At 35.4% G+C, this 19,436-nt stretch overlaps 1 protein-coding gene across 4 annotated transcripts in view; it reads left to right on the forward strand.

Annotated features, from left to right (window-relative positions):
- CCSER1 (coiled-coil serine rich protein 1) overlaps positions 1-19,436 on the forward strand; it is a 926,333-nt gene that overhangs the window by 307,091 nt on the left and 599,806 nt on the right. For all 4 annotated transcript variants that reach the window (XM_060011987.1, XM_060011985.1, XM_060011986.1 and 1 more), the window contains exon 5: positions 10,359-10,479. In XM_060011987.1, the coding sequence (XP_059867970.1) occupies positions 10,359-10,479 (121 nt within the window). The remainder of the gene's footprint in view (positions 1-10,358; positions 10,480-19,436) is intronic.

The following is a 19,436-nucleotide window of genomic DNA, read 5'->3' on the forward strand; positions in this document are numbered from 1 at the left end:
CTTGAAAGTCACAGGGCATCACTTCCACCATATTCCTTTAGTCAAAGCAGTCACAAAGGTTCAAAGGGAAGGAACTGAAACCCCACCACTCAAGTAGAATGTCAAAAACTAGCAGGATGGGATATATATTAATGTGGCCATCTTTAGAAAAGACATTCTGCCATAATGTGTTTTAACAGTCCTGCAAAGTTGAACATGGAAAGTTTAATGAACAATGTAACTTCTACTTGAATTAATCAGAAGCAGTAAACCACAGATAATGATGTCATTGTAATATTACATGTGGAATCTGTGACATTGATGACAGACTTCACAGACCTCAAGTGCTACTATTGTCCCTGTATATAGCCTTCTGTGGAAGCCTGGAGAATACATAATCTAGGGTTTTATACTCTAAATGATGGCAGTACAGATGAAGGAGTGCTGATAATTTTTTTAATACCTAAGTTATCAGAAAGCAGTAATAGTTGTTGATGACTTTATTCTTTCCAGTACTCTCTGTATTATATATGTGTATAAATGTATATATGTGTATAAAATGTATATGTATGTAATATGTGTATTATATAAAATATATATGCATACGTGTTCATATACACAGACTCTGTACAGTATATTTTTAAATAAACTAACAATCTAGATCACACTTGGAAGAAGGCAGCCAGAATGACAAAGTAATAACTTCTCAAAATTAGAATTGTTGAAGCGTCAGCTGAATGGCCTGAATGGACATGTCAGAGAATTTGGAATGGAAGAGGATAGTAGTAGGAGCAATATAGATCCAGTCATTAGGTGAGATTTCAGACTGAATATCCTTTTATTGATTTATGGTTTATTTAATTATTAATATTAGCACAAGTAATTCTCGAGTCCTATTCCTAAAATGGCCATTGTGTTAGTTTAGTAGTGCTGCTATAACCGAGCACCACAGACTGAGTGGCTTAACAGAAATTTATTTTCTCACAGTTCTTGAAGTTAGAATTTTGGGTTTGAGGTGTCTATAGGTTTGATTTTTTTTTTGAAGCCTCTCTCCTTGGCTTTTAGACGGCTGTCTTCTCTGTCTACACTTGATCATCCCTCTGTGTGAGCCTGAGTCCTAATCTCTTCTTCTTATAAGGACACAAGTCATATTGGATTAGGGCCCACCCTGATGACTTCATTTTAACTTAAGTACATCTTTAAAGACCCTTTCTCCAAATACAGTTACATTCTGAGGTACTGGGGATTAGGACCTCCAATAGGAATTTGGGGGGTGGGACACTGCTTAACCTATAACATCCATGAGATGATATTTTTCTGTTTATTAAAATAAAATTACACTATACATAAATTTCTTCCTCTGCAGTCAGGAGAGAAGAGGGAGTCAGCAGGAGTTTATAAATCCTTGTTCATGATCAACATTCAAGAAAGTCACTGGCTATTTCCACTTGCATTTGATGTGTCAAGGATGCATTTTTCCCTGCCCCAAACATATTAGTGCTTGAGTTATAATAATAAAATAGGTAACCTTACAAACTGAATTCACAATTTTACATTGTTCTGTTTTTGTCTATCACTCGTGAGTTTCCATTTTATTCCAAAAAATATTTGCACAATGTAAAGATTTGTGGAAATAGCTATTCAAAAGCTGAGGCAAGAAATAAATTGAGATTAGATTGTTAAAAACATGAAATTTCAAGGAACAAAATTTTACAGTAAATCTGATAACTGTCCAAGCGTGTTACAAGATGAATGGTTACTATTGTACACCACAATAAAAGTATCGGAATTTACTGGATAATGTGAGATAAGCCTGACTAAATTTAATGTTGCTTTTTACATTTTATAGTTTTGTCCGAAGTTTCCAGGATATAGTTATTTTCATGTGTATTTCTATATATATGTTTTCTGTAATCAGTTTTTACTTCAGGATATTACCAATTTCTATGCAATTCTTTCAGATCTTTAAAAATATCCCAAGATAATATTATCCTTACACAATATGGTTGTACAAGATACTTTTTAAAATTTTAATTATTATTTAAGTTACCTCTAAGTTAATTTGAAAGTCTTTTCCTCTGGCTTTTGCCAATTCTTTTTTCTCATCAATCAATGCTTTCACTATATTTTCCTTTTTGTAGTATACAGAGAATTGTGTTTCATTTTAATAAAGGAGCAAGTAAATATAAACTGTGATTATGTGTTTGAAATAGAAGTTTAAAATTTCTGAATACTCTGCAGCCTTAATTTTTTCCCTCCTTTCCATGGCACTGCTGCTTCCAGTGACTGGAAGTCCTCACCATTTCTCACTTCGTTTATTTCAGTAGCATTGTCAGTGGTCTCACCCTATCTTGTTCCTGTACTTAGATATTGCCCAGGCTATTTATTTATTTATTTTATTTTTTACTTTTTTGGCGGTAGGCGGGCCTCTCACTGTTGCGGAGCACAGGCTCCGGACGCGCAGGAGCACAGGCTCCGGACGCACAGGCTCAGCGGCCATGGCTCATGGGCCCAGCCGCTCCGCGGCATGTGGGATCTTCCCGGACCGGGGCACGAACCCGTGTCCCCTGCATTGGCAGGCGGACTCTCAACCACTGCGCCACCAGGGAAGCCCTGCCCAGGCTATTTAAAGCTGACATGTTGAAATGATTGGTAGCACATCTTCATTAACTTCAGAATCGGATATTAATAATATTTTAGAGATGCTTATAAGGTCCTTAAGGTATTGGCAATAATCTACATCTCTGTTTGGCAACTTCTTGCTGTCGTCTGTGTGGCCCCTGCCACATTGAATTATTTGAATTTTTCAAGATATATAACATTTTCTCATATCTCATTGCTTTTTAGCACTTTTCTCTGTGCTTGGCTAGCATCTTTTCTTTTCCCTAATGCCTCACTTCATTTTTCTTTATCTCTCATTCACTGGACAAATATTTATTGAGGGCTTCTTTGTATTATATATCCATAATATATAAGTTATATATAAGTAAGAACTAAGTAACAAGGAGTGAACAAGTTAGCAGCAATACTACTATTACAATCCTGCTGATTACTTTACCTGGCTGGCTTCTCTGTTAGCACTTCCTCTATGGTATTATTTTCCGACTACACTACGTTACACTTTGGCAAATACTTTGTCTTCTATCTTTGTCCATCCAGTACCTATTACAATGCATAGACATGGTATAGCTCAGTGAATGCCACTGATGTAATGAATATGTGGACCTGCTTTTGCGGAATGTGTGTTTATTCATGGTCATGATACAATGACTTGCATTTTATCTGCTTATTTTTAATTTCTCTTTCAATTCTGGACTATTATTATTTCATCAGAAGAGCCTTTTATAAGCACTGTGTTAAGGACGTTAATTCAAAGAAAATATTTAGAGGTTCACCAAAAATCGAATGTAATACCAAAATGCCTTTGTTGACTGGTGTATTTCTCAACCAGAGAAACAGAACCGGTAGACTGGCTTATGTGATTGTGGGGACTGGCTGGGCAAAAGCAAAACCTGGGGCTTCCCTGGTGGCGCAGTGGTTGAGAGTCCGCCTGCCGATGCAGGGGACGCAGGTTTGTGCCCCGGTCCGGGAAGATCCCACATGCCGCGGAGCGGCTGGGCCTGTGAGCCATGGCTGCTGAGCCTGCGCGTCCGGAGCCTGTGCTCCGCAATGGGAGGGGCCACCTCAGTGAGAGGCCCGCGTACAGCGAAAAACAAAAAGCAAAACCTGGAGAGCACACCATCAGGAAGGGCAGGTTGGAATTTTTGACATGGGCAGAATTTTAAACTTCATCAAGAAGCCTCAATTGTTCTTAAGGCTTTTCAACTGCCATTTGAATAAGGCCTACCCAGATTATCTACCATAGTCTCCCTTACTTAAATTCAACTGTAATGGACTGTAGTCATATCTACAAAACATCTTCACAGCAGATCTAGAGTAGTGTTTGATTGAATAACTGGAGTCTGATGTATCAAAAAAATCAGAAGTCATCAGTTATAAGTAATAATATATGGTAACATTTTAAAACTTCTTTACCATTTCTCTAGCATTATCCTCAGCACTTCACAGGCATTAACTCATTTCATCCTCAGAACAACCTAAGAAGATATTATTATTCATATTTTACTGTTAAGAAAAAACTACAGAGAGGTAAATTTGATTTGAGAATCTATTCCATTAGAAGATATGTATTCCACAAAAGCATGTATTTTTGTCATTTAAATTCATTCATGTATCTCAAGGCCCTGTAACATGCTGGGCAAGAAAAATCAACAGCAACTGATTACAAATAATTTTGAAAAAATAAATTTTTCTAAATTATATGTCTTTCTTTATCATAGATAAATGTATCTAATGATGGGTTTCACCTTGACACTTGACACTCATTCTGCAGTGGAGCAGTAGTAAAACAATTGTTGTCGGTCATTTTGAAGGGCAGAGTTTGGAGCCTAGAGCATTTGTATGTTGAGTCAAAATTATGTTCTGAGGCAGATTGCCTAATGATTATACAGTTTTCTTAGGATAAAGAATTCAGATGTAAGAATATTATTGAATAGAAACATGATTGAAAATGGTCAACTATTAACTTTACTCTATTTCAGAACACTTGATGAATTTTATTTAAATGAGAATCAACATGAAGTATGGTCAGTATCATGGGGACTAGAGGCAAATTGATTGAATTCTGGTTTTGCTCCTCCCTAGCTGTGTGATCTTGAACAGTGTACAAATGGGGATAATAATAGTACTTACTGTATAGAATTTTTCTGAGGGGTAAAGACAATACTCTAAGCATAAATTCACAGTTAATACACAGAACTAAGCCTACCACATAATGTTCTTATTTTTTAATTTTTTAAAATTTATTTTATTTATTTATTTTTTGCTGTGTTGGGTCTTTGTTGCTGTGCGAGGGCTTTCTCTAGTTGAGGCGAGTAGGGGCTGCTCTTTGTTGCGGTGCACGGGCTTCTCATTGCAGTGGCTTCTTTTGTTGCGGAGCATGGGCTCTAGGCATGCGGACTTCCGTAGCTGTGGCACGTGGGCTCAGTAGTTGTGGCTCGCGGGCTCTAGAGCACAGGCTCAGTAGTTGTGATGCATGGGCTTAGTTGCTCTGCGGCATGTGGGATCTTCCCAGACCAGGGCTAGAACCCATGTCCCCTGCATTGGCGACGGATTCTTAACCACTGCGCCACCAGGGAAGTCCCACATAATGTTCTTTAAGCATTCGTTAAACAAATGTTCGCCTTTTGGTGAGTTAAGCTTTACTGGTGGGTTGTTATGTGGTAAATACATGGATCCTGGATATTTGGAAAAAAATAGAAAAGTGAACACTTCCAAGTCATAAAGGAAATTCTTTTCTTTTAAGCTTACAGTGTGCTCATTGATAGTAAACTATTCTGTTGAGTTAGAGTCGGGACTTCAAATGTATAATACTTACAAATGATACTTATAAGTTAACTGTGCTCTAGGAACCTTCAGTAATTTGAATGTTTTAATTTTGCATGAAAGAGAAACATGCCTCTCCTAATAAATCTTTGGCATTTTTGAAAACATTTATTAAAATATATTGCTTTTTGGTGCTTTAAAATTGATTTTATAAATTAAAAGACTGAATGAAGATAGAAGTTCAGAAATTAAATGAAATAGTTTTGATATATAAAACTGGAGAGAAAGAGCAACTTAAAATTTCAATGTTCAGGTTTTGCATCTCAGTTTATTATGAGTGTGAGAGAAACATTTTGTAATATTGGAGAGTCATTTCATGTAATAGCATATTCTTTGTGGTATACTAAAAGGTTACATGGCAAAGTCAGACTACTCAGTGTTAAACCTAGAAATGATTTCTACTCTGTCCCAAGCTTTACAGATTTTGGACTTAGGGATCCAGTAGGTTTGATCATTTTTAGTGTTCATATGCTCTACCTAGAAATAAGTGACAGCAGTGCTTAGAAAAAAAACTTAGGATAGTAATTCTTGTGACTCTCAAGCATTTTCCTTCATTTTAAAACCCTACTTGTATAATCTCAGAGTCAATTGTCAGTTTATCATGTTGGAATCATTCTTTTCATAGTAACTTATGGTTGCTGACAACTGACTTCCTCTGGATGTAGTCCTACGTGCAATTCTACATGCAACCTTCTCAGAATGCCCCGATTAGTGACCCCAATCTTGGCAAAAAGGCTCTATCTGTCTAGAAAGAAACGGGGACTTTAATTTTTCAGTCAGCTGTCCTCTGACATTCCTAGTATTAGAAGCCTGTGATGGAATTGTCTGCACTTCATGAAGTACGTTTACAACAACAGTTCTTTTCACAGAAGAGCAAATTTAGCATATAAATTTGTAGGTTAGTGCCTCAAATTATTATTTGCATCTTTGGTTGGAAGCAATAGTGGAAAAGGTATTGATTTTTTTCAACTCATGGATGCTGGAAACCTACTTGATTATGCAGTGCCTTGACACTGGCTCATGCTTTTTAAGTTACATTATGAAATAATTATCTGCTGTTTCTTTTTAAAATTTAGAAGTTAATAAACTTTTCATACATTTTTAAAGCTAACTTTATAAGTACAATTAAATAATGTGAGTAATTAAAAGTTGGGAGTTCCTGTTTGTTTCATTTTCTGCTTTCGCCTAAAGCCAATTTTTCCCATCATAAGAGTTGAATCTTATGAATGGTGAACCGTTTATACTTGATGTAATTTGGAAAGTACAGAAGTCATCCTTGCCTCAGGCCAGGGTTCCTACAATTTTCACAGTCCCTAAGCATGCCACCATGATTCAATCCCAAATCAAAAGCCCCTGGTTGTATGGTAATAGATGGATTTGAGGGGAATCTATGAAATAAGTATTGTCCTTTTAATAGTTTTAGAATGATCAACTAGTCTAGTCATTTACAATGTCTTCTGAAAAAGTGATCTTTTGTGGGGGGAGAAGGAGGAAGAAGGAGAAAATATTCAGAAAATGAGATTAAATTTAATCTGGCTAAATTAGAAAAATAGTCTTCCTGAAGGAGTTTCAAGAAGTTATACTGTTTTTAGGCCAAAATCAGTATTTCACACATCTGTTCATCTACTCTGTTCTCATGACTATTTTAACGCATGTTTTATTATTCCTGTTTATAAAAGTAAGAAAAGGAAATTTGGAAAACACTAAAGACTATAAAGAAGAAAATGAAATCACCTGCTGTTGAATAACCCAAACTTTAACTCCTGTAGTAATTTTTATATGTTTACCTTTAAAATGGTGTAGTATATAAGGAATTTTTCTCAATTATGAGAAAAATTGGCCTTATTTCATAAAGTTCAACATAATTAGCAAACCATATTAACTTATCTTACTCCAATACTTTTTGTAAAAATTTGTCTACTTAATCCTACAAATGTGAAAAAACATGAGCAATACTATTCCATAAAAATTGTGTATTGTTTTCTTCTTGTATCTCTAACATGGTTAAAAATGTACTCATTGGGGCTTCCCTGGTGGCGCAGTGGTTGAGAATCTGCCTGCCAATGCAGGGGACACGGGTTCGAGCCCTGGTCTGGGAAGATCCCGCATGCCACGGAGCAACTAGGCCCGTGAGCCATAATTACTGAGCCTGCGCGTTTGGAGCCTGTGCTCCGCAACGAGAGGCCACAACAGTGAGAGGCCCGCGCACCGCGGTGTAGAGTGGCCCCCGCTCGCCACAACTAGAGAAAACCCTCGCACAGAAACAAAGACCCAACACAGCCAAAATTAAATAAATAAATAAATAAATTTATTTTTTAAAAAAATGTACTCATTGCCTTATTAGCGAAATTGTAAGGTAGAGACTTATGTTGGCTAACAATTATGACTCGCATTTTACTTTCATTGATCTTATAGTGTAATTTCCTTTCAGAGTCTAGCAATAATTCAGTATTTGTATCAGAAATATTTAAATTTCTCCCTGCTTAAATAGAAATTTGTAAGGCGTTTTATCAGGGAGATTAAATAAATATCATTTTGATATATAGACTGTCTTCTTTCTCACTGACATCCATATCCTTTTGTAAAATGCTCTAGGGCAACAAAAGTTTATGATCTTTTCCTAAAAAGCAAATGTTTAAAATCCACTAACTTTGGAGGTCTTTTTCAAACTTGAAATTTCCTTTTAATCTGTATCATAAAGGTTTCTTTTAATGGCAAATACAGTGTTTTCCCCTTTAGTTAGTAATATTCCTATGATTCTTCAAAAGTAATCTATGCATTCATGGCATGGTAAAATATGATAATATTCAACAACTCCTATGATAACCAGGTTACTCTACAGAGTAGTTCACGTCATGGCCACTGTGATGTAAGGTTATGATTTACTTTTTAAATGTGGACCATGGTTTGGAAGAACAACTTTTGATATATCAGAATATAGTGATCACATGAATACCCATTACTCTTTTGACCGTCAGAAATCCTTTCTCTTCTCAGTGACATATTGCTAAGGTTTCTTTTATTTCTTTTTTTCTTTCTGCCTCAGGAAGGACAGCCTAGGCATATTCTTTGTTTTGAAAAATCTGTACTTCCCTTTTATTATACCATTCACTTCTTTTGAAGTTATAAATTCTCTATTACTTATTTGCCTAACTTACATTTATTATACTAATTCTTATATTTTGTGATAAATACAATTTAAAGATATTAAAACTTGAGTGTGATTTAATTTCAGCTTAATATAAAAACTCAGTCATTTACATGGAGCTCCCAACCATCCACCTTTAGACAGGTCCATTAATTGTCACTTTCATCATGTAAAAATTAAAGGGGCTTACTTTCTAATTGACTTAGTCATTGATTTTTTTTAACTGCAGTACCTTTGGATTCAATGTCAATTGTTTCAACCTCTGCATCATAAAAATTAAGTATTAATACTCATATTACCTTAAGTAAACAAATGATCCCTATTTTTGAAAAAAAATATTGTTTACTTAGAGCATTTTCCCCGTTCATTCTCTCTTTTCCTTTAAAAAAAAAAAACGACTTAGCTCTATTTTCTGTCATAGAGATCTAGGTAAATGTTTTCATCTGGTCAGAAGTTTTTTGCCCTAATATTTGAGAAATATCTCTAGAAGAAATTAAAACTTCATTAAAACTTGGGGCAAGGGAAGACATTTCTTTCTTGTCCACAGGAGAATCCTACCATTAAGCATATTTCTTGGAACATACCAGTTAGTTCACTCAATATTTATTGAATAAGTGAACACTGTCCCTGAGAAATGAATCAGTAATTCTTATTCTTAGTCTGTTTCATCATAAGCAGTGTTTAAGGCAACAGTGGAAATTTAAAATATAATAGTTTTCTTCTCCCAGCTATGAAGGATTTGTTTGTTTTAGACTCAAAGCTCATGCCAAGAATAAGTAGAGAAAATTAAATTTTAAAAAAATCTGTTTGATGGCATTGGAGAGATGATGAGGAACCCACTGCTCCACCTCTTTGACACATACTGCGCAGTAATCTTTGCCTCTTGAGTGACGCAAGATTGTTTTAAATTCAGCTCTGCTTTTAGTGGTCATCCTTTTTGTCTGAGACTCTCACGCTAAGCAGATTAATAATTCAGCAGATACTTTTAGGGGAAAATGGAAGAACGTTGGGATCATTTCTTACACCTCTTTCTCTTTGAGATCATGGGCCCACACTTCTCAGTGACTTGCATGGTCCTATTGTATTTTTTGTACTGTCTTTCACTAACGTGTGCTGTCATCTTGAGTATTTGCCTCTTTCTAGATAGTTGTCCCAGTCATGGTTCTTGAAATGAGTACTTAGATCAGTGATTATTTGTAGTTCATTAATAATCAATTCAAATATCACTTCCAGTACTATCAGTTTTTATTTCTTTGCTGCACTTTCATTTCTTTTGGCAAATTCCTTCATTAGATTATCCATTTTTTAAAAATGTCACGTGGGTTTAACACTGGGAGAGAAGGAAGCAATGCAGCTATACACTTTGATGTCTTTGCTAAAACTGAGTACAGATGCGTAGTGACAAATCCTTGACAGACTTTGAAAGAAGCAATGTGTGTGTCACTGGTCATGATGAACATCTCTTATTTGTGTAGTGATTTGTGGAGATTGTGTATAATTAGTGCACTTCTTATTCTTCAATGAAAAGCTTTTTTTAAATGAAGGATTATAAAGTGTGGGCAACACCTTTTCCACTGTGTGGCTTAAAAAAGAAAGCAAAAGGTGCCTAAGGTCATACAGCTAGTGAGTGTAAAGACAGAATAGAAAATGATAATTAAAGATAATTTAATGGCAATTAATGTTTTAGTTGAATTATCTTTCATTTGACTGAAAATAAAGAAGAGAAAAAGAGAGAACAGTCAAGAAATAATTGTGACATTTACAATTATTATTTCTAATAAAACAGTTTGCCGGGAGGATTCGTACCACTCTGTGGTCTCATGTGCTGCTGTAGTTCTCACTCCTATGGACCCAACAATAGAGATGAAGAAAAGAGAAGAACTAAAATTTCCTGAGCCTTCGAAACAGTAAGTTGTTCATTTGATTTTTCAGAGTTTTGTAAAACTTACTAGTTAGATAACTGATCAGAATTTGATCACTCAAAAATTGTGCTTTATAATGAATGTATTAATATTAGTATATTGAGAGAACAGAAATAAATTTTGCACATTTTAAAAAATCAACTTATCCTAATAATGCCTCAATGAATAACTTCTGTCTTCTGATGTAGTGTGTTTGAACTATATGCCTTTCACGTTTCATTTTGTTACTTCATCTCAGTGATGTGAGTAAGAAGACTGAAGCACTTCATTTCCTTAACACTGTGATTATGGATGTACTGTTCTTGGATTCCTTATTTTATAGTTGTAGTCTTTAATGGTCTAAAATATCACTTTTAAATATAAATTTCTTAGCCTTAAGTTGGTTTGTACTTTATAAGGAATGAAAGTTATTTTTAACTTTATACTATTTAATGTTTCCATATTTTTTTCCATTTAAACAGATCAAGCTTCATTTAAATTTAAATTTGATCTTATATTGAATAAATAATAGATTTTTTCTTATAATGGCCAAATAATTAAATTCATAATAGCAAATGTAAGGTACATGGACTTAAAATATCAAATAAGCTAGGATTATTTCTAGTTATGTATTAAGTAAATTGAAAGGGAAAACCTACTGATGATTTTCCAGTCAAAATAGTGTCATGCTTGCTTTAAGGTCTTGGGTAGGAGACTAGGAGATGTATGGTGTTGCCAAGGATTGCTGGCTTCAGTAGGAGTTACTTTGTAGTACCTACTATTTTCCCCCATTAGATTAACTGTATCATACTTGTTTCTTGATGTCTTTCTACTGGATAAGCTGCTAAGGCTGAGTTTCCTGGAGCATGATAGTGTCTGATACTCTTTGTGAAAATTAATAAGAAAATCCCTTAATGTTACATTCGGTAATGTCAAAGTCAAATAGAGCAATGTGTGTATTTGATGGCATGAAGATAGTATTAATATTCTCATCATAGAGGAAAGAAATACTAACCAATTCAGAAAGTAATGATTGTAATTCAGTTTTAATACAAGCTAAAAGTGAAAACAATTCAACTACTCTTAATATAGTCTAGTTTTTTGGTTCCAAAAGCCTTTTTTGTCTACTAGGAAGAAAATTACTTCTCATATGTGCCAATTGAATTATATTAGAAAACTCAAATGCATTTTTTGCAATGTATGTATGTTTATATTTGTAAATTGGATCTTAAATTCTCTTAATTATCTTTCAGTGACTGTATTCAAAACTGGCAAATAGTATTATTTGTTTACATAAAATGTCTTTTTTCCAGTCTTAGATACTTCATAAATATTCATTCTTCTTTATTCTGAGGTATAGATTGAAGCAGACAGCATTTGTTAACTGGCTGTTCTTCTTCTTCCTGTTACCGTACATTCACTCTGATACTCCTCTGTATTCTCTGAATCTACTTTCTCATTTAAACACTCTCCCTCAATAGGATCATTCGTTCATTTCTATAGGTTTTGTTATTGTTTTTGTTTTTCTGAGTCAGAGAGATCTTGGTTAAAATCTTAACTTTTCTACATATTAGGTGGAAATTGGAGACATTTTACTTAACCTCTTTGTCTTTTTTTTTTCTACATCTGTCAGAAAAAATGGGGTGATATCACCATCTTTACAGGGTCATTGTTAGTGTTATGTGAAGTGATATTGTTAAAGGACCGGAAATCTAAAAATCCATAAAAGTGTTAGTTATGTTGCCCCTTCCATAGCTTCAACTACCAAGATTACTGCTGATTCACAGATATATATTCTTCTCCTGAAGGCTCTTCTTAATGCAAGTCTAATATACAAAGTTCTTGACCGGGATTGTCTAACTAGGTGTCCTACCAGAATCGTTTACTAAGTATGTTTAAACCAAATTAATGACCCTTCTAGCCCCCTCAAGCTTTTCATTCCTTCTGATTTCCATATTTATGTAAAGCGACCATTATTTTTCTTTTCTTAAAATCTTGATATGTTTTTTCCTCACATCTCACATTCAATTAGTTATTGATTACTTGATTAACGTCTCTGTTATATTTTTCTTACCATCTGAGCTGACCAGGAAGGTATACACTTCTTATATTTTAAAACTTTTTCTAACATGTATATTCAATGAGATCTTAATAAAGCCATTCAAATAGTGGTCATCTATCAAATGGAGATTACATATGCCCTCCATACCTCACACTGCTGTTTTGAGAATTAAATGACTATGACTATATGGCAAGAACACAATTCAGATGTAGTGATTAATTCAAAACTCTTGTTTGCCAATGAGAGAAGCCCTGATGTAAATTGATTTCAGAAAAATGAAGGGTGATGGTTGTTATTGGCTCATGTAATTGAAAGTATAGAGGTAGAAATTTCCTCAAGTATGGTTGAGTCTGGTACTCAGACAATGTCAAGAAGGGTCATTTTCTCCATCTGCATCTCTTTGCTCTGCTTTCTGGTCTGTAGTTTCCATTTTCAGAGAGGTTCCTCTAGTGACATTACTGCCTTCAGCAGGTACTGAGATGGTTTTTATCTTTTCAGCAAATCCAGTGGAAAGAAATGGTTTCTCGTTCCCTTTAATCAAAACAAAAAGAGCCCCATATTTGAGCGTCATTGGCTTTGACCAGCTTAGCTTGTTTGACATGACTATGCTGAAGCAATCACTGTATCTAGGATATTTGATGATTGATTGGCTAGAACCAGGTTACTTGACAAACTCTGGAGCAGAGGGTGGAGATGAGAGGAAAAAGGTGAGTCTACACTCGAAATATGGGTGATGTTGGAAAAAGAAGGCAGGTATGATGCTTGGAAGTCAAAACAATGGATACTCAATATAGGTAGTAATATTAGCACCGTTAGTTTTAAGAGTCAGAATTCTTTATTATGTTGAAACTATGGACTTTGAAATACTACATTAAAATGCAATCATGTGTATCTTCATTTCTTGTTTTAAATGACTTCTCACCTATTTAATTTTATTTCATATTATTTGATCCAGCTGTGCTATTGAGAGGCAGTATTACTTGATGGTTAGGAATTCAGGCCTTGGGCTAGTTTTTGATGCTTTCTTAACCATAGTTTGTTTCTTTTTAATGTGCGAGTTACTTTATCTATCTTACAGTGCAATGCCTAAAACAAAATATGAAGGCAAGAATATAAAATTTTTGTAATTTTTTACAACATATATATTAGGTAAATAAACATGTCACATTTTTATAGTTGGAGTTCCTAAAGCCCTATGTATTATTCGTTTTGTGTATTTTGGATTTCTCATTAGGAAAATTAATAACCCACCAATATAATACTAAGATATTAGAATGCTATATGTTGAGACATTGTCTTTGGATACTTAATATTCCCTTTAAATTCAGGATAGAATTATTTCTTTAAGTAAATTTTTATCTCAAATTTTACACACTTCACGTGATGAATTCATAAACAATTGAGTCTTTGAAACATAGGACTCACAGAGTCCATGTAGTTTAGAACTCATCAAATCTCTTGCTAGGAGGAACTACAATAATCTTAGTATATGGGCTTTAGAATACATAAGATTGTACATACAAAAGAATATGTAAGATAATGTATTTTGATGCTGTTGTATAGGTGAAGAGGTAAAACATGCACTTAAAAAGGTAAATCACAGTATAAAAGCAACAGGTGCTTTTTCTCCAATGTAAGGAGTAGATTTTTGCCAAGCATATGATTGTTTAAAGTTAATCCAGGTTTATTAATATATGAGTATAAATTTATGAAAGTAAACCCAGAATATTGGTCTTAAATATACCATTGTATTGGTATATCATTTTAGAGTGTAAGAAACATTTTATGACTGAAATACTTATACTATCTTACCAACTTTTAGTCATATTCTGGTGCTTAATAAATATTCTATATTCGACAGTTTATTTTTAAATATTCTCATGTATTTATCAATTTTAGATATATTTATTGTAATAAGAAGAAAATAGCAATTATGAATTCCTATTAGGGATGAAGTATAAATTTTTCAGCATAGCAAATGATAGGGAGGAAATACCTAAATCTTCTAGAAGGAAAGCTACATTCTGAGCTTTACAGTGGGAGAGAGTCAGAGCTTGTCTCTCATTTTCATATCTAAAGTTCCCCTTAATTCAGAAAACGAAGGTGTGGATTTTACTTTACTTTTCAGTCTAGTCTAACAGGTAGCTCAGAATACCATGGAAAGGATAAATTTGCTGGAAAAATAGAAAAAATCCCTGTGATCCAATAAAATTACACAATTTCCAAATATTTGACCATAAGTATAGAATGTTGTGATCAAAGCTTTGAGTATGAAGCTTTATAAATTAAAAAAAATCCTAATTTTAAAAATGTATGTCCATATATCCAGTCACACTTAGCATGTTACTCAAACCTAAACATTTCTCAAATCACAGATGTGAGCAAATGAGCACCTCATGAAATGTACATACAATTCAAAATTTGAAGAGAATGAAAGAATACTGCTTCCACGCTTGGTTATGGATTTTATTTTGTGCTTTTTGTAGAAATATGTTTTTGAAATGCATACACTCTGTTTGTACATACCATGGCTCAATATCTGAAATGAAGGGATTTTATGGACAATTATAAATTTGGAAATATAGAGGTGAAAGGGAAAGAGAAATTATTCTGTTACTTCTTTTTTTTTTTTTTTTTTTTTTTTTGCGGTACGCGGGCCTCTCACTGTTGTGGCCTCTCCCGTTGCGGAGCACAGGCTCCGGACGTGCAGGCTCAGCAGCCATGGCTCACGGGCCCAGCCGCTCCGCGGCATGTGGGATCTTCCCGGACTGGGGCATGAACCCGTGTCCCCTGCATCAGCAGGCAGACTCTCAACCACTGTGCCACAAGGGAAGCCCTATTCTGTTACTTCTTTGTCCATTTCTGTGTTTTTATTATATAGAGAGAGATCTAAACTTCCTGATAATGTGACCTATTGTTTCATTTTATGGAAATGAAGCATCACCTAAACATTTTGTCATTCAGTCCAAGTTTCAAGGCCTCCATGTAGTGATTCATGTGATTGACCTGAGGAAGGTTCATGGAGCTGCTTCTGAAAGGTGATGGATGCTATCGTTCAGTTTAGAATGTCTTATTTTTAAAGAATGGCTAAAATTAACCTATTTTAGTCTTAGGGAATGCTTAAGAATATAAGTTTAAAGTTCTATCAGCTCTTTTTATTTAGTTTTATAATAAATGAATAATGTATGTATATTAAAATTGGAAAAGTTTAAGTACTCTCTAATGTCAGCTATAAAGTTGTTACACAAACTCTAGTTGTACTGGACACATCAAATGATTCTATTATCAGCTAGTTTCCAACTCTCCTTTACAAATTTCAGGAGAACATATTCATTTATCCTTTTAAATAGACATGTATTCATTAATTTAATCCATAAACAATAGATAGTTCTTGAGTATTTGCTTTGTTCTTGGCACTGTGCTCAGGGCTGGGCATTTTGAGTTGAAAAGCAGGTGCTGTCTCTCATGAAACTTAGAGTGTAGTCAAGTCAAGACACACATTGATTGATTAATTGCAGCAATGCAAGATTGTGGAAGTGACAATGGCTATAATATAGAGGTATATGTATATCATGTTATAAGGGCTTATGGTAAGGGGCTTTAACATGGCCAAGAGAATCAGGGAAAACTTCCCTGAGGAAGTGACACTTGAGCTAAGATATGGAGGATATTAGTTAACTAAGTGAAAATGCAAAGGAGGAACTTAGCAGCAGAGAGAAGGGCTTGTTGAAATATCCTGTGATGGCTGGGAGCACGGAGAAATGAAAGCTGATGGGAGTAAAAGGGAGCCAAAAACATGTTTTTAATCAGGGCCCAGGTAACAAAATCAGATTTCTCTTTAGAAAACTTTGTCCTGGTTCCTTATAAAGAGCAAATTGGGTTTGGTGGGGGCATTGGTATGATGGAGCTAGCTTGGGAGAACCAAATTGTTACCATTTCTTTCCAACCCCAGGTTCAGTGATCTCATGTTGGAAACTTTCACTCAGCCGTGGTGAGCATATTTACACCACAGTAATTGGCAAATGCTATAAATCAGGGCTTTTCCCTCTCCCAGAGTACTCGTTGTTAACTATTTACCAGCACACCCTAAATGGGGGACAGGTTGAGTGTCTACAGTGAGATCATTTAGGTGATTGCTGACAGTAGCTTGGACTAGGGTGCTGCCATTGGTGATGATGAAATGTGAAAAGTGAACTCAGTCAATATATTTTTCAGAACCTAGGCAAATTATAGTTATTAAACTAAAACTTATAATAGCAAGCCCTTACCAAGGATAAAGAAGAAACTACTCACTGTAATTATGATAAGATAATATATTATTGTGATAATCCTAGCATGTTATTTTGAATTAGTAATAATTTAGCCAAGGGGGAGTTCTGATATTCTTTTAATTTATATTGGGTATTATCAATGGAATTATGTAAGTGGGAAACATACGAAAATGCGTTTTGCACAGAATTCCTTCTTGAATTGTTACCATTGAGTCTCACTGAAAATGCATATAAATGTAGGTAAATTTCATGTAGGACCTTATGTAAATTCTTATGATTCTTAACAATAAATTTCCTCCTATATTTGATCTGTATCCTTTATTTACCATCAATGACTTGGTGTCTTAAAACTCTCCCATTTAAAAAAAAAAGTCAGAAACTGAGACATGACATAAATGGAATCACATAGTTTGTGTCCTCTTGTGCCAGGCATCTTTCACTCAGCATGTTTTTGAGATTTATCCATATTGTTGCATGTGCCATGGTCCATACCTGTTTTTTAGTGAGCAGTGTTTCATCACATGGATGTGTCAGAGTTTGGTTAGTAGTTCAGTCCTGTCCTCTTTGACCTTGCCTTGCAAACTCACTGAATCACAGAACCACAGGGCCTCTGGGTGTGGAAGAAGTGTCTTAACCAGCTTAATCCCACCCCACCCTTACACTACTTACTGATTTTCAGTGATTGGTACACTGCCCATGAAACTGTTGCCCAACCCCTGCTCACATACCTCCAGTGACCTGCCCTTGGAGGGCAGCTTCTTCTGTCCTTGTCCAGCCTTGCCTGTTGGGAAACTCCTCTTCATTTTCAGCTTATATCTACCTCCCTAGGTCATCCCCACAGAGGTCCTGGTTCTTGTCCTGGGTCTAGTCATGGACAGTTAGCTCCTTTTTCCCCCACAGAAGCCATAGGGATCCAGAAGGCACAACTACCACCCAAGAGTGTGCTGGTAAATGTTTAACTTATAGCTCTAGTTTAGTTATTTTTGTTGCTGTATAATATTCCATTATATAAATGTATCAAAATGTGTTTATCCAATTTCCTGTGAATGGATGTGTACATGGCTTGCAATGTTTACTTTACAGACAGCTCTGCTATGAACATTCATGGGCTCCTGCAGCTGGAAATGGATGGCAGAGTTGTAAGGCACGTACCTTTCTCACTTCAGCAGACAGTACTAAACCATTCTCCAGGGGTCCTCATCGTCCACACCTTTGTCCACACTTAGCCTCGTAAAGTTTCACACTTTCGCCAACCTTATGGGTGTAGACCAGCATCTCATTGCGGTTTTGACTTACATTGACTTCTGTCTAGTGATCTTGAGCATCTTTGCAAGTGCTTATTAGACATTTGTGTTTCCTGTTCCAGAAATTGCCTATCTGTATCTCTTGTCCATTTCTTTACTGGGGAATTTGTCTTTCTTTCATATTTACTTGGAGAAGTTCTTTGTATATTCAGATTTCCAAACTTGGATTGCTATGTGCATTGCAGATCTCTTTTCCAGTTGGTGGGATGTTTTTTTAATACGTTGTGACTTCTGATAAACATAATTTTCATTTAACAAAGAAACTGGGGCATAAACATGGTAAATATCAGGACACTATTATGAATATGAAACAGCCTTCTTCCCATGCAGGTTTTCAAAAGAAACGATACCTGTTTTGTGATTTTGATCAATTCAACAGTAGAGAGGGCTGTCAGAGGAGATAAATGGAGAGATTTCTGTGGAGAGAGCTGTGGCCTAAATTTGAGTCTCCTCCACAGCTTTAGGAGAAGTTGGACTTGAGAGGAGTAACTTTCTTATCCCAAGTCTAGTGAAGGGTCTTCAAGAGACTCATTCAGAGTTTCAAATGCGTTTTCTGCAATTGGAAACACAAAAGACAGATGCTGATTTATGCCTGAGAAAACTGAAGCAGAACACAAACTAGACTCTGACATCCGCCCAGAAAATCTGGAGAGTGAAGATGGGTTGGCCAACCCTGAAAGCAGTAGCATCTTGAACTCTCAGAGCTGGTCAGGGAGACCACAGAGTTTTTTGTAAACTATTTGGAGGGACAAGAAAACCCAGGAGATAGAGGCGAAGGATACCCATCCCCTCTCAATAAGAGAACTGCAGGAGAGTGGCCCAGGAAGAGACCTCTGAAGAGACCACTTTTGTGCCCATTACTAGGCCCTAGAGCCAAGCACAGTTTCCTTAAAACTCTTCTACCAACTAAGAACCTCTCCCCTCTACCTTTCATCCTGGTGGCAGGAGTACATTCACTGTGAGGCTCTTATAAGAGGATCCTTCTGTGTTTCATAGTACCTATTCACCTTATTGGAAAATGTTGCATCAGTCACTGGTTTATTAAATTAAAAAAAAAAAGACTCAAGAAAGTTGATTGTTTTCATACTTCATGTGTTACTCAAGAACCAGTGGATTTTAATACCAAATAAATAAAAATCCCCAGAGAACCTGCTTCCGTTGATTGAGTGTTGTTATTTTTTTTTTTCTGCTCCTTAGTGAATCATAATATCTGGTCCCTTGTGCAGGACAATCAAAAAATCCTATTGTAACATACGCATCTGATCTGAAAATCCTTCTTTGTACAGTGAACACACAAATGCTATTTTTCAGATGATTTGGGACAGC

This window comes from Delphinus delphis, chromosome 5, assembly GCF_949987515.2.
Source record: "Delphinus delphis chromosome 5, mDelDel1.2, whole genome shotgun sequence".
Taxonomy (NCBI): Eukaryota; Metazoa; Chordata; class Mammalia; order Artiodactyla; family Delphinidae; genus Delphinus; species Delphinus delphis.